Source organism: Chrysemys picta, chromosome 20, assembly GCF_011386835.1.
Source record: "Chrysemys picta bellii isolate R12L10 chromosome 20, ASM1138683v2, whole genome shotgun sequence".
Taxonomy (NCBI): Eukaryota; Metazoa; Chordata; order Testudines; family Emydidae; genus Chrysemys; species Chrysemys picta.
In genome coordinates this window covers 19,828,877-19,852,233 of record NC_088810.1, presented here as the reverse complement: position 1 = coordinate 19,852,233, position 23,357 = coordinate 19,828,877, and the positions used below count along the sequence as shown (strand labels likewise).

The 23,357-nt window shown below is 57.5% G+C and overlaps 1 protein-coding gene across 1 annotated transcript in view; it reads right to left on the bottom strand.

Annotated features, from left to right (window-relative positions):
* ITGA10 (integrin subunit alpha 10) overlaps positions 1–23,357 on the bottom strand; it is a 51,580-nt gene that overhangs the window by 5,650 nt on the left and 22,573 nt on the right. Inside the window, 23 exon segments of the mRNA XM_005293628.4 lie at positions 204–317; positions 837–921; positions 2,044–2,133; positions 2,841–2,865; positions 2,868–2,916; positions 4,378–4,470; positions 4,796–4,904; positions 4,906–4,935; positions 5,327–5,412; positions 6,248–6,358; positions 7,478–7,620; positions 7,709–7,875; positions 8,299–8,429; positions 9,947–10,150; positions 10,684–10,827; positions 11,944–12,092; positions 13,128–13,272; positions 14,011–14,084; positions 14,643–14,808; positions 15,910–16,060; positions 18,096–18,244; positions 21,857–21,984; positions 22,945–23,059. Of these exon segments, the coding sequence (XP_005293685.2) occupies positions 204–317; positions 837–921; positions 2,044–2,133; positions 2,841–2,865; positions 2,868–2,916; positions 4,378–4,470; positions 4,796–4,904; positions 4,906–4,935; positions 5,327–5,412; positions 6,248–6,358; positions 7,478–7,620; positions 7,709–7,875; positions 8,299–8,429; positions 9,947–10,150; positions 10,684–10,827; positions 11,944–12,092; positions 13,128–13,272; positions 14,011–14,084; positions 14,643–14,808; positions 15,910–16,060; positions 18,096–18,244; positions 21,857–21,984; positions 22,945–23,059 (2,658 nt within the window).

The following is a 23,357-nucleotide window of genomic DNA, read 5'->3' as shown; positions in this document are numbered from 1 at the left end:
CTTTTCAATTATTTGAGGGGTAGAAGCACCCATGATGGAGAGCAGCAGAGAACTTAGACCTGACTTCCACTCCTGCGCTTGAGCCATGAGCCCATGCAGCCCATGCTCCGAGCTGGAGCTGAGGAGGTCTAGCAGCTGTTAGCACATGGGGAAGGGCTGAGGGCTGGCCCAGGGGAGAGAGGACTCGCAAGCCAAGGACTCACGTTGTCGGCGATGATGCGGGTGACGGAGAGGAAGTAGCTACGCCGGAAGGCCATGGCAGGGAGGTACATGATGACGGAGAGGTTCCTGACCACGTAGCAGCCGAGGTTCTGGACCTGCTCGGAGACAGGAGCGATGCCGTTCGACAGCTGGCAAAGGGCAGGGGCCAGCTCCTAGCAGAACCAGCCTTAAGCAGCCACCCAGCCTAGAGGAGGTTGCCTTTGATTGTTTGCTCTTGGCGGGGGAGCAGGGCCAGTTGGCTTATGTATTTGTACAGCACCTAGCACCTCCTCTGTGACTGCTCGGCGCTATGACTCTCCATGCACCTTGCTGGACAAACCCTCCATTGGCGCCCTGGGCTTGGTTCATTAAGGGGATGCTTCGGATGGGCGACCCCTGGAGTTCAAAGACCCCCGAGCTCTCCAAGGGGCCATGCTTCACTCCTAAGGGCCCCCCCACCCTTCCAGGTGGGGTTTTCCCAGGGGCATGGCCGGAAAAGGAGCCAACATGATCTAACCCCACCCGCGAGAGCTGTCGTAGGGGCCCCCCTATTCCAACCAACCCAGGAGCTGCTGGAGGCATCCCCCGCTGCATCTCTTGGGAGGAGCTGCCCCTCGCCCCCGCATTGCTGGTACCTTGATGGTGGTCTTGAACTCCGGCCCGACGCTGCTGGAGAAGGTGCCCGCCGGGTGCACTTCATAGCGGTTCAAGGTGGCCTCGCTGCGGGGACACGGCATGACTGGGGGGTGACGTGGTGCAGAGCAGATCGTCCCCTAGCGCCCCGACCCTGCTGTCTCCAGACACCTCTAGCCCCCAGATCACAGGGACTGGGGGAGCCTGGACTAATTTGGGGGCAGGGGAGCACTGTCAGAACAGTCCCTACTAACGTGGTTTGTGGGGCAGGGAGCCCGATTTATCCCCCGGGAATGGGAAGGAGCAGCAGTGTTTCCTCCTGCGGGTATTGGCCAGTTGCAAACAGGCGCGTTTGGTGCTGGCAGGGCTGGCTCCAGGCACCAGCCCATCAAGCATGTGCTTGGGGCGGCACCTGGAGGGGGGCGGCGCGGCGCTCCGGCCCGAGAGCTGGGCCGCGACTGGGCTCGCCGCCCTCCCCCCGGCGCTCTGGCCGCCGGGGAGAGCGGAGCCGCGGCGGGCTCGCTGCCCTCCTCTGCTGCACTCCCTGCGGAGGATGGGTGGGGCGGTGGGAGACTTTTTTGCCTGGGGCGGTAAAAAAGCCAGAGCCGGCCCTGGGTGCTGGGGTTCAAGCATCTAATTGGCCAGGAGGCCAAGTCTGCTGGAATCTCTTGGCCATGTTTTCCCAGGGGCTTGGCCCTGCCCCAAGCAATTTGGAGACTGCGTGGGATTCTGGGAGGCCCTAGTGGGTGGATGGATTTCCCTATGCCCACCTGCAGCAGGATCAGACCGGGGAGGTGGCGCAGGGTCTATTAGCCCCCCCACAAAGCAACTCAGATTCAGCATCGGGGTCCCCTCCCCGCCCGCATGAGAGGAGTGCCCCAGTTTAACTTACAGTGCACCTTCAAACCGGTTTAGGTCTAACCGTGCCAACAGCTGCGGTGGGAACGCTCATTGGGGTTCAAATCAGGATCAAGTTAATTCAGAACCGGTCTAAACTCAACCACGCTAAGCCGCTCTTAAACCAGATTGAGAGCCTCCACAGACACAGGGCGTAACTAAACCGGGTCAACTTCACCTCTAATGCTGTGCAGGTTTCTCGTGTGGACAAGGGCGCGGTTCTGGCTGTTTTAATCCCAAGCCAACACTCGGGCATCCACCGCCGCCCCTCTCCTCCCCGAGCCTGGATCGGCTTCCCCCAGACGGTCTCACCTGGAGAGGAAGAGGTCGGGCTCGTAGGTGACGTAGGCGAACAGCTGCACTGTGTTATCGTGGAGGGTCTCGTTCATTTCGATGCTGTCGCTGGGAGGAACAAGAGCGGATCATTACATACCCCGCCCCAGTTCTCAGCAGCTGCCCAGCCTTGGCGAAAGGCCCTGTTGCTGGTCGGATCTCTCCCACTCAAATGCCCGCTCCGCATTCCTGAATCAGATGCTTGGCCCATCAGGGCCAGCCAGGGCTGATGCGGGAGGAACAAAGGGGGACAATTGTACCAAGGTCCCAAGCTCCTCCCCCCCCACCCTCCCAAACATCTGTGTAAAGAAAGACATGGGAGGGGGTGAGCCCCAGCCAACATGTCGTCTCGGGAGCCCCAAATTTCTCTCCTCAAGCCTGGAGCTAACGCGTGATGCTGAACTGCCCCCGGCTGGATGAGTAGTGGCGGTTCTCTCCTCACCACCGCCCCTTACAATCTTCACTCTCCAAGCCCCTCTGCGAGGCAGGGCCAGGCTGGGATCCCCGCTGCACAGCTGGGGTGCTGCGGCCCAGATCCACGCAAGCTTTTCAGGGCCGAACATCCACTGCGGAGGTTCCAATGAAAACTGTGGGCGTTAGGCGAAGTGACCTGCTCTGAGCCTGTGATTGAAGCCAGCTGTCCCACGTCCCAGGCTAGCACCCTGTCCGCTCCTTGGTGGCGATCAGCTGACACATGGAGGTGTGACACCCTCCTCCCCCCACTAGCCTGTTAGCCCAGCGGGCCGGGGAGGGTCAGTTCAGCCGGCCGCTCTTACCTGCTGGCCGAGAGTTTCAGCTGCGCTCGGTGAGAAGGAAGGAGCAACTGAATTCAAACTCGAGCAGGATCGCCACCTGGGGAAAAGCAGAGGTTTCAGCCCAGCCCCTGGCCCATCTCTGCAGCAACCCGGCGTGGGCCATGCCCCAGCACTGGGGTGGACGTGGAGACGAGAGCACTGGGTGCACGAGGGGCCAGACAGGAGGGGAGGTCCCATTTTCATGCCAGTCACCAAGGCTCCGGTTCGCCGCACAGCGGCCTTGCAATGGTGTCAGTGACAGCGGTAGGACGGGGCAGAGCTAGTGGTTAGGTCTAATTCTTTCCTCTGCCCGCCTTTGTTCCAGCTGCTTCTCCTGCCAGGCGTGTGCCGCTGCGTCCCACTAGCCCAGCCGCTTTCCTTCCTGCCCCCGCCTGGCTGCCTGCCAGACCAACGGCCACGCCCAGGAGCTCCTTGGGCCACAATGGGTTAATAAGCCAGCCTGTGTGGGCGCAGAGGACAGCTTCACACCCCACCCTCCCAGCTGCCCATCAAAGGTGGGAGGTGGAACCCAGGGCTGGAAGAGCAGGGGCGTGGGGTGGGATGGAGGGGCATCGGCAGAGGTGGGAGGTGGAACCCAGGGCTGGAAGAGCAGGGGGCGTGGAGTGGGATGGAGGGGCACCGGCGGACGTGGGAGGTGGAACCCAGGGCTGGAAGAGCAGGGGGCGTGGGGTGGGATGGAGGGGCAGAGGTGGGAGGTGGAACCCAGGGCTGGAAGAGCAGGGGGCGTGGGGTGGGATGGAGGGGCATCGGCAGAGGTGGGAGGTGGAACCCAGGGCTGGAAGAGCAGGGGGCGTGGGGTGGGATGGAGGGGCACCGGCGGAGGTGGAACCCAGGGCTGGAAGAGCAAGGGGGCGTGGGGTGGGATGGAGGGGCACCGGCGGAGGTGGGAGGTGGAACCCAGGGCTGGAAGAGCAGGGGGCGTGGGGTGGGATGGAGGGGCACCGGCGGAGGTGGGAGGTGGAACCCAGGGCTGGAAGAGCAGGGGGCGTGGGGTGGGATGGAGGGGCACCGGCGGAGGTGGGAGGTGGAACCCAGGGCTGGAAGAGCAGGGGGCGTGGGGTGGGATGGAGGGGCACCGGCGGAGGTGGGAGGTGTGAACCCAGGGCTGGAAGAGCAGGGGGCGTGGGGTAGGATGGAGGGGCACTGGCAGAGGTGGGAGGTGGAACCCAGGGCTGGAAGAGCAGGGGGCGTGGGGTGGGATGAAGGGGCACTGGCGGAGGTGGGAGGTGGAACCCAGGGCTGGAAGAGCAGGGGCGTGGGGTGGGATGGAGGGGCACCGGCGGAGGTGGGAGGTGGAACCCAGGGCTGGAAGAACAGGGGCGTGGGGTGGGATGGAGGGGCATCGGCAGCTCTTAGGTTGAAAGCGGGGAGGGGGCCAGGACTGGAGCTACGGGTCAGGAAAGCAGCCGAGGGGGGTCACGGGCCAGGCTCCCGGCCCTTTAACCAGCAGTACGGATTCACTAAGAGCCAAGACAATAAGGGTTTCGGCCGGACTCACCTTTGCCAGGGACCTGAAGACGGGGTAGCTCACGCTGCAGGCGCGGGTGTGCGGGGAGTGGGCCGCGCATTCAACCTTCACCTGGGTTTCCCCCTGCGGGAGCAGACGAGCCCTTCACCATCCCTGCTCACCTCCATCCAGCAACGGGGCTTTACCCTGCCTGGCAGGAGAGGCGGATCACGGCCCCTGTCCCCCAAGCACTAAGCTGTCGCAGTCCAGTCACATGGGGCAGCGTGAGGCTGGGTCCAGGCATCTAGCCGGACCAAATGGGCCCGTCCCCTGACCTCACATGGGCAGGAGGCACGTACCGGACTGGAAGAACCAGTGCTCCAGTCCAGCCCAGCCTCACTTCTGGGCACTGCTCTCTGCAACGTGCCATCCCTTCCCCGCAGCTCCTGGCTCCCAGCGAGCGACCCACCTTGAGCGAGAGGCTGGCGAAGTGGAGGTTTTTGGAGAACCAGAACTTCAGGCTGGCGTTGTAGGCGTTTTCCTTCTTGTTCTCCAAGACCACGTCCACCAGAACTTCCTCTTCCCTTGCGGATAACGTGAGGCTTCTGCCTGAAGTGGGAAAGGAGGCGATGATTCAGCGTCAGACTGGGAGCAGCTTTGGCCGGGCGGCTGCTGCACCGTCCGTCCTGGGGGCCGTGAGACATGCCTGGGGCGAGGCCTGAACCCGCAACCTCGGGATCTAAAGCCCCTGCTACCTCAGCTAGAGAGCTCATCCCCTGGCTGAGACTGACCACACTCGATATACAGACTGGCCTCTAGAGAGAGACAAAGGCCCAGGTTCTGCATCCATCGCCATGCATCCGCTAGGGCTTGCAAAGCTCCCCGCGTCTCGGGGGAAGCCAGGCTCAGAGCAGCCAGTGGCTAGGCCAAGGGCCCCTGCAAGTCCGTGGCAGAGCAAGGAATAGACTCCAGGCCGCTCCATTCCCGGGGCTGCCCATACCTGGAGCCGGCGAGATCCGTGCTAGCCTGGAGCACCAGGTCCGTGACGCACTCATTGTCCTCTCCGCAGTCCTTGAAGAAGGGGATCTGAAAGCAACGGAGGGGTCGCTGTTGGCCACCAACAGGCTACGGCTCAGCGGGAGGCGCTGGGCTGTTATCCGAAGGCAGTGTGGGGCGGGGAGGCTGTCTGCAAGGCGGCTGTGGCCAGAGTAGATGACAAGGATTCAGCTCATACATTTTTTCCCACCCAGCTCAGTCTTCCCATCCTCTTCCTCCTGCAGAGCCTTCAGCGGCGGGGCAGTTGGGAGACGCACGGGGAACGCTCTGAGCCATAGAGTTTAAGGCCAGAAGGGATCATCTTGTCTGAGCGCCTTTGTGTCACCGGCCGGACCCGCGCAGCACCCGCACACTCAACCCAGCCGCTGAATATAGACCCAAGTATTACAGCTCACAGGAGACTGGATGACTGGCTTTCGAACCACACCAAGACATAGCCAGAGTCTAGAACTGCAGCCCCCCCGCAACAGAGAGTCTAGAACCACCCAGTCTAGAACCACAACCACCAACAGAGAATCTAGAACCACCCATCCACCCAGTCTAGAACCATAGGCACAAGTCTGGAAGAGCCCACAGGCTACTGGGATCCATTTCCCACGGGCACCTTCCGAAGTTAGTTTCATCCTCCACATCTCTCCGTGTTTTTGGAGGCAACCCCCGCCCCTTTCTGCTGTCTACGGGAGGTGCTATCCAGCCCCCAAGGCAGGTGCCAACTGGAGAGAAGGGGGATAAGGGGAAGCAAGGTTCAAAGTGGCCGTACCCAAAGCCTTGCCCAGCTCCCAGTCCCAGGAGGTGGGATCCCGGCCGCCCAGGAACACAGCGGCTTGTTAATGACCCGGAGCAAAGGGACAGGCCGAGTACTCACCAGCTTCTTAACGGTGGTGGACGATCTCTCATCCAGCACGGGGCCTGGGTCAGAATCGCTCAGGGCAAACTTCACCGTCATGCTGACCGGCCTCAGGTAGTCCGTCGTGTCCTGCCAGGAGGAAGGAACCTAGGCTCGAGACGGGATTCCTTAGCCACCCACCGTCCCCCGGGAAGGATGCCAGCTTTGCTTGAGACCCGCTGGACCCCATGCTTCGGCAAGAGGATATGGAAACACGTCCCCTGGGGCATGATGGGATTGAGGGGGTCACCTTCCTCTGAAGCATCCGATATTAGCCATAGCTGGAGGCAGGGTAGCTTAGCTAGGCCAGTGGTGGGATCCATATAACTGGAGATGACGTGACTTACAGATCCCTAAGTGGTCTGGGACAGGCCCTTCTCTCCCCGGGCCGCACTCCCCAAGCTGGGTCCCCCTTGTTATAAAAGAGGGGGCTGCTGGCCTGGCATTCGCTGGGCGCCTGGAGCTTGGAGCGGTGTTCTGGAGCAGAATCAGGAGGGTTGGTGGCTGGCTGAGCCCCCGTGACCCGGATGATTTCCGGGCTGCTGAGGTTTACGTTTCATTGTATTTATGGCCTAATTCATTATGCTAACGGACCTGGAGCCTAAGCTGGGCCTCGTGGTTATTTTAAATGTAAATCAAGAACAAGTCAATAAATAATCCCGGGCCAGGGAGCTCAAAGATGGGATCCGTCGCGGGAGGAAACCCAAGTAGGACAAAATGCTTTGATCCCGGGGGGGCAGGACAGCGCCACCCCCCCCCCCCCCCAATTGGGCAATGGCACATAGAGCAAGAAGGATCAGGCAGTCCTAAGGGAGGCAGTGTGGTCTAGTGGGTACAGCACTGGGCTAGGAGACCTGGAGCAAGATGCTTCCCCGCTCTGTGCCTCCGTTTCCCCTCCCACTCTTTCGACTGCCAGCTCTTAAAAGGGCAGGGACCGTCTCTCGCTATGGGTCCGTCGACGCTGCACTCAGTGGCGTGACTGCAGCACGGGCAGACGGACCTGTACCTTAGCCGGCTCGGGTACCAAGAGCAAGGTCCCTGAGTATGCGCTTGACCTGCCGGCAGATAACACCTCTGCTTGCAGGGCAGCGTAGCCTCAGGGGCTGTGTGCAGCAGCGGGGCCGCTGGGTGCTGTTGTAATACTGATGCTGTCCAGCAGGAGGCAGGATGCTCCATCTCTCCCCTCCCAGAGCGCCCCCCCGTACTCACGATCACGTGGAAGGGGAGCGGCTCGCAGGCTGCCTTGCCCACGCTGGCTCGGAGCCGCTTCTGCACCAGCTTCTGGGAGGTGTCGTCGAACACGGCCCTGGCGCTGAACTTTCTGTCGTCCAGAGACACGCTGTACTTGATCCCTGCGCCGACAAGGGGGGGGGAGTCACGCCGGAGTCCCGGCACCGCGTCCCAAGCCGGGGGCGGGCACCGGGGCCCCGCGGCACTCACCGAAATGCCGGTCCCCCCGGCCCGGGGACCTGGAGGTGGCGCGGAAGCAGACGGTGGCCGTGACGCACACGGAGTCCTTGCCGTGCCGCTGGCAGTTCTTCTGGAGCACGTTGATGGAGGTGGGGTTGACGGCCAGCGAGGCGTTGACCTGGACGATCCTCCGCGACCTGGCCCCCGGGGACCACACGTTCAAGACACTGGTTCCCTAGGGCGCCCTGTTTGTCCAGCCGCAGGGGAAACTAGCGCACGGGGAAGCTAGAACCGGACACTGTGCCCCCCACCACAAGACACCCCTGCACTGGGGGCCTCCCTCCACCCTCCATGCCTCCTGCCCTGCATTAGCTAAGGCAGTGTGGCCTAGTGGTTAGCGCACTAGACTGGGCCTTGGGAGACCTGTGTTCTATTGCCCAGCCCTGCCACTGGGCGACCTCAGGCAAGTGACTTCCCCCGCTCCGTGCCTCAGTTTCCCCATCTGTACAATGGGGATAATGACCCTGAGCTCCTTTGGGAAGCGCCACGGCCATTGGCTGGTCCGACACACTCGCCACCTGTCCCGCTCGGTCCCTCCGCGGCGGGAGGGAGCGACTCACCGCAACACCACGGCGGCTCCCTGGGCCCCGACGGCCAAGTCCACCAGCTCGTCTCCGTCCAGGTCCATCTGCCCGTCCACACTGCGGCCGAAGTAGCTCAGACTCGAGTGGAGGGACGAGGCTTCGATCCGCTGGCGGGTAAGTGGGGAGTTAGTCACCGGTGGAACAACGGCCCGGGCACCACAGGCACAGCCAGGTTTAACTCATTCTCCCAAGAGGCAGCGTGGCCTAGTGGTTAGAGCACCAGACGGGGCCTCAGGGGGCCTGGATTCTATTCCCAGCTCTGTCACTAACCAACTGGGTGATCTGGGGCAAGCCACTGTCATGTTCTATGCCTCAGTTTCCCCACCCATGATTTGTCTGGCAGGCTGTTTGGGGCAGAGAGCATCTCATACTAGGTGTCCATGCAGCACCCAGCACAATGGGGCTCTACCTTCTGGGCGTTCCAGTGTAGTAATAACAACACCCCAAGGCCCATTAGCGCCAGCCCCCTGGGGAGCCAGCAAGGCGTTCAGGGAGACCAGCACCCAGAGCCCCCCAAAGGTAGCTTTAAGCCCACCCACCCTCCTGCCCCAAGAGCTCCAGCCGGGAGATCCCAAAGTCTCTGCCTGGCCAGCGGGGAAGAATCGCTGTTGGTGTTTCTAACCCCCCTGTCTCTTCCCCTGGGCGAGGGGACATAGTCACCTCCTGGGACACCCAAAAACTGCCTCGCTGGACCAGACAGGCGTCTGCATGATGGGCAACCCCCCAACCCGCCTCTGTGCTGAATCTGGGCACAGGAAAATCTTTCTGCACCTCCAGGGGTCTAGCCACAGGGCAAGCGAGTGAGTCGAGAGGATTTTGGTGCCATCTGCCACCAGGGGGCAGCCCAGCCACAAACAAAACCCCGCGGCTCTTTATTCAGCCCTCACGCCTGAGGACACCCTGCAAAGTTGGGGCTGGCTAATTCCTCCCCCATAGGCCCCCCATGCGGTGGGTGCCAGAGTGGGACCCCTACAGCCAGGGCTCAGATCCTCGCCTATGGAAATCAAGAAGAGTTAGGAGCCTAAATACCCTTGAGCATCTGGGCCCAGATATTGAACACGGGATGGTTTCCTGGGAATTTGTCGGGGCTGGCGGTGGAGAAAGGGTGCTTGGTGAGGGGCACTGTGGCAGGTGGGTGGAGAGAGGGTCTAGTGGTTAGAGCTGGTGGGGGCTGGGAGTCAGGACTCTTGGATTCTGTTCCCAGTACCAGGAGGGAAGTAGAGGGGGCCGGGCACCAGGAGTCAGAACTGCCACCCCTGCCACTGACTCAGGCAATGACTTGGGGCACGTCACTGCCCTGCCCTGTGCCTCAGTTTCCCCATCTGGAAAATAGGGGTGAACATTACCCAGCTCACTTGGGGATAAGGGGCAAAAAGACTTTAATGAATTAACATTAGCGAAGCACTTTGAGCTCCTCAGGGGCTAGAGAGAGCTGTAAACCTGGCATGACATTATCCATCCATTATTAACAGCAGTTAACCCACTTGTTTACAATAGGTCCTAGTGTAATGGAAGAATTGGTTTTAGGATCCATACAAGTGTCTGGATCTAAATCCTCCTTAACAGGGCTGGGCTATTTCTGTAGGCCAGCCACACCGTGTTCTCGAACACCCAAGTGACTGACCTGCTGGTACTGTGGCAGGATGGTGCCCCGGGAGCCATGGTAAACGTACACGGCCCCCCGATGGCCGTCCTCCAGGGGCGCTCCCACCACCACGTCATTAAAGCCGTCGTGGTTGAGGTCGGGCACGGCCGCCAGGGAGTAACCGAAGCGGGAGTCCTGGGGCTTCTTGTCAGCATGCAGGGTCCCGTTGAACGTCAGCAGCCGCTGGGATGTGGGGAAGGAAGTGAAAGGGCCGTATCACCCTCCAAGCCAGATTCAGCCTCTCTCTGCACCTGCCAGGTCCCCGGCCACGTCTACCGGGAGCCTTTGATCATGTCACCCTCTTGTGGCTAGCCCTAGCAATTACAACAGCCTACTACTTTCCCGCAGCCAAGAGTTAGCCACACCTACTCTGTCCTGCCTTCCCCCGCCCCACCACATCTAGAGGCCCATGAGCCTGCTACCAGAGCTGGTCTTTTAGCTCAGGACGTGTTTTAAAATCCAGAGGCCCCAGGTTCAATCCCCCCGCCGACATCCAGGGGTATGGTGCAGGAGCAGAACTTCAGCAGAGAGCGTGTTTGTTTGCGGGGAGAAGGGTGGGGTCTGTCTCAGCTCCAGGAACCAGACGCATGGCTTCTCTTTCCCCTCTGCAGGCTTGCATTCCCGTTCCCCCCCTTGCAAATCAGACAGCATGCTCCTTATATGCACAAGTACCCCACCTGCCCAGGGAGAAAGGTAGGGTGGGCGCTGTAATTTACCTGGCCCACTTTGTAGATATAGACCCGACCTGTTTCTTTGCTCTGATCTCCCAGGTACATTGGGGCGGCGACCAGCAGGACGTCCGTGATTCCGTCCCCGTTCACATCCACAGGACACACTTCGCTGCCGAAGTACGAGCCGATCTGCAAAGAGGGTAGATTGGGGGCGGGGGGCGTCAGGAGGCAGCGAGCCCTCATTTTCCTGCCTCCCCAGCATGCTCAGTGCCAGCCTTGCTCTCTGCACTGCTCAGGTCTTGTCTACACCCAGACGTGGCCTCGATTTAACAACTGGCGCTGAATTAACTGAAGCTGGAACCGGTGCCAGAGGCCGTGTAGACGCTCTGTTAAGCCAGACATAAACTGGTTTAACTTCGGTTGATTCTGAGCCAAAATGGGTTCGCACAGATTTAGCTGAAATCGGCTTAAAGCAAATCAGTTAAACCAGTTCCACTTCCTCATGTAGACAAAACCCCAAACTAACCCGCCCTCTTCGGGAGATAACGGGTGGTGGAATGGAATGGAAAACTGCACTATAATGTTCAGCCACTAGGTGACACTGTGTGTAACTTTACCAGAGCCAGGACTACCCAGAACAAACTACTATATCCTCAGAAGTCATCTCCATGTATCTGGCATTAAGGGGGCAGGAAGGGGTGTATAATTCAGACTGATGCGTCACCACGGCCGGGGCTATCCCCTTTTTTATACACTCGCACGTGCAATTGTGCACGGTGGGAATTTTTCGCCGAATGCTTTTTTTCCTGGAAAAATGCAGATTCACCCAACCCCAAAAACCTGATCCGAAGCAGGGTCGGGCTGGAGGAAATCTGACTCGAAAAAGCCTGAGGGGGGGGAGAGTCAGCATTCGCCCAGCCACAGGCTGGCCTTTGCCAGCTTTCCAATGCCAAGTGGCTTTTCAGTTTGACATTGAAGCAGATTAGAAAAAAGCTGGGGCGGAGGGCAAAACCGAAAGGAAATGTTTGGATGGCCCCGGAAGGAGGGAATTGGCTGGTTTCTGGTTATTTTCAAATTTTCATCCCAGTTTGAGATGGGGAAAAAATGTCGAACTCTCAGAAATATTCCTGGGCTGGGAAAACTGTCTCTTGCCCGGTTCGAACAGCCTGTGCTTTCCGCCCGGCTCCCGTAACCCATCCCCGATGCCACAGGCTCTGGATTCACAGAGGAGCAGAGAGTGACCCCGAGGGGTCTTTCTAGAGAGACAGGCTCAGCCCAACCCCACGCTGCCTGTCCGGCCCCTACCTGCTCCCCGATGAGGGCCTGGGATATGACCACGCGCCCGCTGTTGCTCATCTCGAACAGGATAACCTTCCCCTTGTGCTTAAAGCGCGGTGCCCCTGCCACGTAGAGACATTTCCCGTTCCGGAGCCGGATCGAGGAGACAGCGTAACCTGTCACGGAGAGAGGGGACCCCGTCAGCTCTGCCTCTGGCACCCCAAGACGCTCTATGCTGCAGAGAACATCAGAGCTGTTCTATGGGGCAGGCCGTGGGTTCCTGGGATGGGGGGGCAAGCAGCTGGCCAGCTTTGGGGTTTGGTTGGCTGACACAGAGAAGTGGGTTTTACTGATCTGTGGTGCTGCCTCCAGGGGCATTAGTCTGAAGACAACCCTTCCAGAGAGAGAAGAATGGGGCAGGGACTGTTTCTTTGGTCTGTGTTTGTACAGCGCCTTGCACCGTGGGGGGCGGAAAGGTGCCACCACAATGCAAATGAAAAAAAATTAACAATACAGTGACTAAAGGCACAGAATTGTTCCCTGGCCTAGTCTTCTAGAGTCAGCCAGCTCTCCTTTTCCTCTGGGGCCCAGGGAGAGATGTGTTTCCCATGCGTTGTTCCCCCCAGCCCAGATTTTCCTGGGCCATCCTGATTTGGACAGAACTGGGGTATGGGCAGCCATGGGGCACATGCCTATCGGGGCTGGTACCTCACCCACTCGTGTCACAGAAGCCATCTGGCAGATAACACTGGCTTCCAGACCCAGCCGGGATTGTCTTTTTGTTCCGTTTGTTCAGAACCCAGCACCAGGGGGTCCTGCCCCATGACTGGGGCTCCCAGGTGCATCCACAATACAAGTAATAAATCCCACCAGCTTCGGGCCAGGATTTCAAAGCCATTTAGGCACCTAAAGATGCAGGTCGGTGCAGAGAGGGATTTGCAAGAGCATCTATGTGAGTCAGGCACCTAACCCCCTTGGGAAATCTGGCCCTTGTGTTGAGCCAGGCGACCTAGAGGAGATGGGGTCTACAGCCCGTTATTAATCCCTCGAGACATTCCACACCCTGCAGCCCATGAGACATTTCTAACCCATGTGCCCTAGGCGCTTGGCTCCTCCCCCAAAGGTCACATGATAACGAGAGGCGGGACAATAGACTCCCAAGGCCGCTCAGTCCCGGGAGAAGAGGGCTCGGGCCGACGGCGCCACCTCACCTAGGTAGGCCGCGTGGTTCTTCAGCTCCAGCGGAAACTCCTTCTCGAAGGCTTTCCTGGGCGGGATGACCCGGCCGTGTCTGCTCTCCTTGAGGACGGCACCATCCCAATCGTACGCCCCCACGGTGCCAAAGAGGATCCCGTCCTGGCAGGGGCATGGAGGAGAGAAGATGGGAAACAGTGATGTTTCTGTTACGCCAATCCCTTGGCTACGAGCCCAATTTACGTTCCCCTTTGCAGGTCCCCCTGGAAGACAGTCAGTTCCTTGTGCTGTTCCTCAGTGGAAAGGGGATTCTGAGGCACAGAGAGGAGAGGCTATTAGAATAACTTCCCACTTCTGCAATTGCTTTCTAGAGAAGTCCCTCGTAACAGAAGCAGGCAATGACTGACATAAGAGACGACATGGTCCGGTAGTGGGACACCTGACTAGGCCTTAGGTGGCCTGGGTTGTCTGGGTGACCTTGGGCAGGTCCCTTCCCCTCTCTCTGCTCCTGTTTCGCCTTTGACTCATCTATTTAGATGGCAAGGCCTCCAAGGACAGGGATAGCCTTTGTATGTACAGCACCGAGCACAGTGGGAGGTTAATTTAATCTGCCTCATTGCAAAGGGATGGAGGATATGATTTTGAGCTCCCTTCTAGCCCTACCTGGGGGGGGTAGGGATAGCTCACTGGTTTGAGCATTGGCCTGCTAAACCCAGGGTTGTGAGTTCAATCCTTGAGGGGGGGGCATTTAGGGATCTGGGGCAAAAATCTGTCAGGGATGGTACTTGGTCCTGCTAGTGAAGGCAGGGGACGACTCAATGACCTTTCAAGGTCCCTTCCAGCTCTATGAGATAGGTGTATATCTCCATATTAAATTAAGCCAATGAGCAGCAGCCTTACCTCCAACAGGTGGGTTGAGAAGCCAATCTGGGACATCTCCAGTTCAAAGGAGCTTTCGTTATATCCATGAGTCCCTGGTGGGGACGGGGGAGAGAGAGAAAAAATCAGCATCATTTCGGGTAACCCAGCACAGGAAGATGGCCAGGGACATTCCGCTATGAACTCTCACATTTGTCCTGGCTCTTCTAACAGGATGTAGGGCCAGGAGTGGCCGCTTAGCTCTGTAGACTGCTAAGGGGGAACTGGAGCAAGAGGGTCCATGTTTCAGGGAGGACCTAGCTTGGTGTGGGAGAAGGAGGTCAGGAAAGGCTGAGGTGTGATACTGGCCTCTCAGCGCGTAGTATAAAGTTCTGTTGTCTCCTATGCTGCTGGCGGCATCTCTGATTGCTAACGAAACAGAACCCACGAGTGTAGGCGTGGAAACTAGCGATGCCGGGGGTGCTGTAGCACCTCCCCGTTTTGTGCGGGATCCCGGCTGCCGGCCCCGCTCCCGGGGGCTCCACTGCCGGCCCTGCTCCCAGCTGCTGGCCCCACACCTGGGGGGCTCTGCTGCTGGGCCCAGTCCTGGCTGCCAGCCCCAGGTCCCGGCCCCTGGGACTCCACGGCTGCCCTGATCAGCCAAACGCAGTTACCTTCGAGGCTGAAGATCCTATCCCCTAAGGCGTCCACAATGTCGTTCAGGGCCGCCTCGTCGCTCACGTTGAAGAAGTATTTCTCATCGGGGTCGCTGGCGATGTACTTGATTTCGCTGATGAAGGAGTGGGGATCCTGCTGTCGGCGCATGTAGTGACCTAGGACCTGAGAAGCCAGGGTTGTTGAGGACCGTGTCACCTTCAGCTGGTTACTCACTGTCTAACATGGCACACTCTACAGGTGTCGGGCAAGAGCCCCTCAACGTGAGCCGGTTGGAAAATGTGTTTTTCCCCCTCTCCCAGTGGAAAATTTCAATTTGGAAATTGCCACCACAGTGCCTCATGGGAACTGTAGTTCAGCTGCCTCTTGCCCCCATTCTCCTCTATAGGCCAGGGTCACTGGTTGGACTACATCTCCCAAGATGCACCAGTCTACCCTCTTCGAGGCAGCAGTTGCACCATGGGAGTCTTTGGCCATGGTGCAACATGGGAAATGTAGTTTGGCTGCCTCCTGCTCCTCTATAGGTAGGTTTGGAAGGATTAGCTTTTTAGTGGGTAAATGTTAAATGTTGACTTCCCCGAAAACACACAAACCAAGAAAAAAATATTTCCATTGAGAATAATTGAAATTTGCAGATGGGCAAAATAAGAAAAATGTTGCTTGAGAACTTATTAGAGTAGATTTAGGGCTATTTACTTTGTATAGTTTGAGATGTGATGTTGACAATTTGTGTTTTAATCTTTATAAAGCCGTCACTTTTTCAATCTCTAGGTCATTAAATAATTATTGCCTGATGCCCGTGTTGTCTGACCCCTCCCAATGTCCCACAACTGTGAACATTTAAATGGCTAAAAATTGAAAAAGTGCTTCAAAACAAACATTGTTATTATCCGTTAAAAGTATAAAAACTAAAAATTGAGTTTGGCCAAGCCCATTTATTGGCTGGAAGTCTCTGGGTGGACTACATCTCCCATGATGCACCACAGTCTTTCTCTTGGAGGCAGACGTTGCATCATGGGAGTCCCTGGTCATGGTGCAACATGGGAAATGTAGTTCAGGTCCCTCGTGTCCCTGATCTCCTCCACAGGCTAGGCTCCCATAGTGATAAGAGTTGACACAGGAAAAGAAGGGAGGTTTCCCCAGATAAAATTCCCCATCTCCATCAACCAGTCCAGAGCATGAGAATCAGACAAGCCGGGCTGGCGCAGCCACACAGCACTAGCCCATGCCCCAGCCACATCGAGTCCCTGGGCGCTGCCCACTCACCGCGATAGCATAGCGCGTGATGTTGCGTTTCTCACATTCGGCCAGGGCCTCTGGCAGCTCATCCCCGTCGTGGGACTCGCCGTCGGTCACCACGATCATGAGTTTGGTGGCTCCTTCCCGGCCCCCCCTCTCCGGGCTGAAGGCCTCCGAGCTGCCACAAGAGAGGGAGAAGACACAGACTGAGGTTCTAGCCCTGGCTGAGGGTCACATGCTGTGAGAGGCCCAGTTCCTAACCCTGCCCTAGAAGGTGCAGAAGGGCTTCAGCCTCCAGGGCCCATTCAGGCTGCCAGTGAGTGGACCAATTGTGGTGGTGGACCCCACCGTGCTAGGGGCTGTACAAACCCCCAGCGAGCGCCCTGCCCTGACAAGCTTACAATCCAAAAAGAACAGACAAAAGGCGAGAGGGGAAACTGAGGCACGGGGACAGGAAGAAACTCACCCAGCGTCCCCCAGCTGGTCAGTGGCAGAGCTGGGCATAAAGCCTAAATCTCCGGAGCCCCAGTCCGATGCCTTCTGCGCCATGCTTGAACTGGGCTGAGACCCAGATTTCATTTCCACTGAGCAGCATGCAGCTCGTCTTCCACAAACCCACCTTCAGGCCAGCTCTGCACTGCAGATGGGGCTCTGTCGGTCCGGAGGTGTGATTCCCCCGACTGACCCACTTGTGCTGGCAAGTACCCTCGTGGTAGACACAGCTGACACCAGCAAAACTACACTTTGGCCACTGCAGTTTGCGCCGTTCAGGGAAGGGGAGAGGATGTGGAATAACCAGGCCGGTGGAGAGAAATTTGGGGCCCCGGGCCGTCATGTTCGCTGAAGCCCCACCCCCGTTATTTCTGGAGAGATCCGTAGTTAATTTACTCAGACCTTACTGATGTTTTGGGCTCCCCCCGCTCTCGGGGAGCTGGTACAATTGCCGCCTGTTAGCCCTGATAACAACCGTACTAGCAAAAGTACAGCTTTACCGATACAAGCCATGTCTACACTAGGCGAGTGTTGCTGGTATAAGATACTGATCTAGCTACCCAGGCACGCACGGGGCTTCAGTCACGTCTCGTCCTAGAGGGCGGGGTAAGAGCACGTTTTCATAGGCTGATCTCTGGGCATCTGTACCAAAGGTTCTTCTACACCCCCTCGCCCCATAATCATAATCCCCAATCCTTAACAGGTTCATCCTCCCCAGCCTCCTGGGAGGCAGAGCAGGGCTATTATCTCCACTTTACAGCTGGGGAAACTGAGGCACGGAGCTACTAAGTAACTTGCCCAAGGTCATGCAGGGAACCAAGCAGGGGCTTGAACCTGGGTCTCCCCCATCCCAGAGGAGTAGTACTCATCCTCTCAGTAGCCACCATCTCCTCTCCAGTTGGGAACAGCGCTCCCATGACCAGCCTCCCTCCCATTCCCCAGGGCCAGTCTCAGCTCCCGAGAGGCGTGGCCCTGCAGCCCTGCTACAAACGGTGCTGCCTCTTGCTCTCGCCTCGGGCACTTCGCCCTGGCGCCATTAGCGCGAGCCACAGGGCCAGCTGTCCCTTTAATGAAATCTCTGTCCACACAGACCCCTCCGAGTCTGAGTTCTACACCCACTTCCTTTCCTGGGCTCCACAGAGTCAGTTGCGGGCAGCCTGGTGAGTTTGTTGATCCTGATCAGCAAGGAGCAAAGAAGACCTCAGAGGATGCACAGGGTTAGCTTTTGGGCTGGAAGAGAGCTCTGTGAGCTGGGCCGTCCAAAGGCCACGCACTTGAGATGCCTGAGGTTCAGTGTGTTGGCATCTGCTAGAAGAGTCTTAAAAACTAAATTCCTGTCTTAACAACCCTAAGGCACTTAAGAGATGAGCAAGGACTTGCCCTTCTTGGGCTGCATTTCTCCTTCCCCACACTGTTGTGCTGGGTTGTTAACAGTTGTTCTCCACCCCTGAGCTGGCTGCATTTTGGTGGCCGGGTGTTGGGATCCCAGAGCTGTATAAGCACCAAGATACTTTGCCATCATCTCCCTGCAAGAGGCCCCCTTTTCTCTGGGTCTGCCTGGGGAGGAAATACCATGAGAACAGGGTATCTAGAAACTTTCTGCTCCTGGAAATTCAGCCCAGAATGGATATGGCACTTAAGCAGCTAAGAAGTGTGGAGACCACAGTTAAAAATCCACACACCCAGCTCCCATGAGAAATCCCTCCCACCACTCCCCGTACCAGGCCTTGTGGATAGCGAACGCCGTGCGAGTCTCCCGGCCCTCCTGACGGCTGATGTTCTTCGCCGCCTCCACCACTTCTTCCGCTGTCTGGTAATCCTGGAGGGTCCATTCGTGGACAGCTTTCTCCCCGTACTGCAGCACCCCCACCTATAACAGAGGTGGCACGTTCAGTGGTGCTACAGGCAGCTCGGTGCGAAGTTATCCCTTCTGCATGTGAAGGCTGGGGTAAGAAGGGAGGGCAGTGGATTGGGATTCGAGAGACAAGGGCTCAGTCCATGGCCTTCAGCAAGTCAGTTGACCTTCCACTTGCTGGTGTATTGAGGACTGTGTTGGAACTGCAAGCTAAGAACGGCCAGGGGTGGGGGGTGGTGGGGGTGGGAGGGTTTCCTACTTGCACTCTAGAGGGCTCTGTAGCAAAGTGTGGGAGCAGAGTCAGTCAGCACAGCAGGCAGCCGGTTTGAAAAGATCCCACTTACACCAAGGTGGGGTCAGTCATGTGTCACTGCATTAGGGAGCAGCCTGTTTTGTCTCTCTCTGTTTTGGAGTTATTGTTTTCAATTCTAAGCAATAAAGTCATGTTACATTGCAACCTTCCAGCAGGAATATTTATGTTTTTATCTAACTTTGTGTGTGTGTGTGTGTGTGTGTGTGTGTGTGTGTGTGTGTGTGTGTGTGTGTGAGTGAGAGAGAGAGAAAGAGAGAGAGAGAGAGAGAGAGAGAGAGAGAGATCGGCTGTGGGGGTGAGAGGCAGCAGGAAGTCAGGAGAAGCAGTTGTGAGCGTGATTTGGAGGGAAAGATGAAACAAAGATTGTTGGGCACAGAGCTCACAGGAGGGGCAGACGTGGCATTGTCTGAGCAAGGAAACTGCCACTGTGGGAACGGAAGACAGACTCTGTGGACATATTTTTGTGAAGAAACAAGGATATCTCTGACTCGTAGCACTGAATTTTTATCCTGACAGAACCCGCCCTGCACGGGCCAGAACACTGGCTAACTGCACAGGCCAAAGGGGCAAACATCTCATCAGTCTGATTAGTTCAGGTGCGAGGTTGCAGACCAGTCTGGGCGTGTATCCCAGATGGGACGCTGCATTGTTTGCCTCTCTCATGAGCATCGAATCCTCCAGCCAGAGGAAATCCTCTCTCCTTTGGTTAACGTACTAGAGCAGCGAAGAGCAAAGGGGGCAGAGGGGACGCGCAGTCAGACTCCAAGTGCTCGCTAGGGGCGGATTGGAAGATCTGTATGCAGGGAGCTAACATGGGGCAGGCGTCTGTCCAACACCCCAACGGGAGCGGGGGAAATCCGTGGCATCGCGGTCCCTTCCGTAGGTGGATGGGAGCTGAGCTAGCAATAACAAAGCTGGCTTTTGCTTGGGTGACTCTAGGACACCCGGCCTTGAATGAGGTTTTGCGTTTCAGCCCTGGCCTGTGCCGACTCAGCAGAGCGGGCCTTCTCCACCCCCCCACCCCTCAAACACACACAACAAAGCTCAGAGGTCAGGCTCTCTTTCCGCCTCTTTTCTTTACATTTCCTGTTTCCCATGGAGTGGGATTTCTTGGCGCCCCCCGCCCCTCCGAGTGGACACAAACCCTGGGGAGTGGAAAAAAAATGGACGCCAACCAGAGTGTCAGTGCAAGGCATTGTGGGACCAGGCCAACCGGTGCCAGCCGCAGGGCATGATGGGACTGGGCTAACGCCAGGGCCACAGCGAGGAAAGGCATTCTGGGAGTACAGGAGAGGGTATGAGCAAGGCATTCTGGGAATGTGCCGATTGCAGGGCCAGAGCGAGACTGGACATTTGGGGAGCAATGTGGGGCCAAAGGCAAACAAGGCATCCTGAAGAGAGGGGCTGGGTGCAAGTAATTCTGGGAGCAGGTTGGGACCAGAGCAAAGCAGGGCATTCTGGGGGCAGCAGGGCAGGGTCAGAGGCCTGTTAGCATGATCTGTCTGGGCTCTACAAAGGGGGAGGAGGGATAGACGTCCCAGGGCCTGCAGAGTATTACAGCCACCGGCCCTGCTGCTGGGAGGAGTTGAGCCCAAGCGCCCGTGGGAGCAGCGTGGGTGTGCCACTCCTCTCAGGATCAGGCCCTTGGAAGAGAATCGGGACCCGTGGAGGGGGTGGGGGAGTTGAGGCAGTTAGCCACCACTGCGGCCCTGAGTCAGCCAGCCTGCCCTCTGTGAGTCAGCCCCATGCCACGGCAAGCCAGCCAGACTCACCGTTTCCTTATTTACTCATCCGGAGGATGTGGGGAAGGGGGCGGGCGGCTGGCGTTTGAGGGGGAAGCCTGTTTCCTTTGATCTCCTTGGGGGGGCCGGAGGGAGGGGGCTTCAGGCTCGCCAAGATGCGGACTCCCTGCTTCACTTCAGCCTCAACCCACTCCTGACCTCCTTACTCCCCTCCCTCCCACCTTCCCTGCCCTGACCCCCCACCTCCCTTCCTTACGCCCCCTCTCCTTCCCTCAGCTAGCTAATCCCCACCCCAAGATTTATGGGAGTGGTGGATCAGCCCTCCCTCTGCTCGCTCCACCTTTCCTCTCGTCTGTCTTGTCTGTTTCAATTGTAAACTTTCAGTAGCAGGGATGGTCTCTGAACAGCGCCTGGCCCAAAGGGGCCACGTTCTCACACTACAGTAACGCAAATGAGCGGAAGTGAGGCCTTCTCTACCCTGGGACGTTACCAGCTGCATCGGTGCCCCCCCAGAATAGACACCATTTGCACAATTTATCCCGGTTTGCACCAGCGGGCAGTTTATCCCAGTCTGCACCCACATAAATTAGACGAATGATTCTCAGCCAGGGGTTCGCATACCCCACAGAGTCCGCAGAGGTCTTCCGGGGGTACATCAATGCCTCTAGATATTTGCCTAGTTTTACAACAGGCTACATAAAAAGCACCAGCGAAGTTGGTACAAACTAAATTCCATACAGACAATGACTTGTTTATGCTGCTCTGTATACACTGAAATGTAAGGACAATATTTATATTCCGATTGAGTTATTTTATAATGATATGGTAAAAACGAGAACGTCAGCAATTTTGAAGTACTAGTGCGCTGTGACGCTTGTGTATTTTTATGTCTGCTTTGGAAGCAAGTTGTTTTTAAGTGAGGTGAAACTTGGGGGTACTCAAGACAAATCAGACTCCTGAAAGGGGGACAGTAGCTCGGAAAGGTTGAGAGCCACTGAATTAAACCATCTAGGTTATGTCTAGGCTTGGAAGGTCTGGATTTTTACTGGTGAATGTCGAGGAACGTCGATTTCCCCGCACGACGAAAACCTATTCACAACTGAAATGTTCAGATAGGCCAAGGACAGAAAATGCTGCTTGAGGATTTAACGTTCGAGATTAACTTGCTTGTATTTTGACCCGTGACATCGACAATTTGTGTTTTAAGGGTTACAAAGCTTTAACGTGTTGGATCTCAACATCTGCCGTAAAATAATTATTGTCTGACACCCTCCCGGGGCAACCCCTCCAGAATGTCCCACCACCGTGAAAATTTAAATAGTTAAAAATCTAAAAAAAATGTTTAAAAATAAACATCGATTAGCCACAGAAATTATAAAAAAAATAAAAACCGAATTCTGCCAAGGCTGGTTACAGCTGTCAGGGGCTTGCCCTCCTGCAGCTATGTTGGCTGTCCAGAGCCTGCTGTAGGCAAGATTTACAAGATCCCAGTATCAATCCAGAGTCATGCCACTGAGTTCCACACGGCTGCTCCGGATTGAGTCCCGAACTGAATCTGGCGGATACACTCACCTGGATCTGGTTCGGGTCGATGAAAAACTTGCCGAGGATGTTGCTGAGGAAGTTCTGCACCTCGTACCAGGGGTAGATGCTGTTGGAGCCATCCAGGACAATCACTATGTCCATGTAGGTAGAACACCCTGAAACACACATGGCAGGTGGGTCATCAGACGGGAGCTGACATGGGGGATTGGGGATCCTGGCCACTGTGGCTTTGCTATACAGACCTGGGGCTAGCGGGTTGGCATTAGGGAGGATCTTGACTGGGTGGCTGATTTTTACAGAGGCAGTGCGGTGTAGTGGTTAGAGCAGCTGGGAGGGAGCCAGGGTGCTGGGGTTCGGAGGATGGGGAGTAGAGGGAGCCAGGACTCCCGGGTTCTATCCCCAGCTCTGGCACAGGCAGAATATTCGTGACTCCGAGAGGACAGAGATCTACCAGGTGTAAGAGTCAAGGCCGATTTTGGCCCCTCGGATCCAATCTCTACCGCCGGTGCTTAAATGAAGGGCCCCCAGTTGCACAGCAGGACACTCAAATGAACACGTTTTGGCCCTGCTGGGTGAGTGGCAGTGTGTAAGAAAAGCCCTCGAACTCCATGTTGTACTGAAAACAGCTAACAGCTTTCCTGAATGCCTCTCCCGGCTGCAGGTCACCACGGAGCGAGCTGCTGCCCAAGTCTGGTCCTAGCACCTGGCTGCAGTGCATTCTGGGAACAGCCAGAGGCTGGCGCATTCTGGTGCCAGAGGCAGGGCATTGTGGGAACGGCCTGGTGCCGGTTAGCTGCTCCAAAATCCCGGACAGGACCGTGGAGGAGACCTTTCCGGGGCATTGCATTAAGGCTGGACACAGCTGAACGGGTGACCTCTCCTTTCTGGCATTGCCCCAGGACTTGCAGACCCAAGGGGCCAGCAAGCCGCCCCCTCCCTGCCCCCAAAGCTGCTGCAATACGAACGCCAAAAGTCCACCCAAAAGGGGCAGGAGGGGAAGCCAATTGGCTGCATTGCTGGCATGCTTGTAACGCAAAACCGTCTCGGGCCCAGGCAGCTTTTGTGGCCCGGCCCGGCTCCATTTCCACGCACACAGCAGCCGGCTCGCCACCTACTCTGAGCCGTGGGGGCGATGGTTTCGGTCGGCTGGAAGCTGCCATCCACCCTGGTGCAGATGCCCGTGCTGAACATGGAGGTGCCGCACTCCTGGGACCAGAGAGGGGCGCAGGCCTGCCGAGGAGAGGGAGATGCAGGTTAAGCCTGTCCCTGAGGGATGGCGCGTCCCCATCATTCTGCCCACGGAGCTTAACGCTCCCCCTCACCCCTTTACTAAAACAGGAAGCGTTTGCCATGCCAGAGCAGAGCAGTGGTTCATCTGGACCCACCTCCACTGGCACAGCCCAGGGGTCTGTCTAGCCCATTACTCCATCCACAGGCACCCTGGAACAGGCCAGTACCCCAACTAGGTGCAGTACTCCCCCTGCACGTGTGCTGGAATAGGCCAACATCCCATCTCCTGGAGCATGGG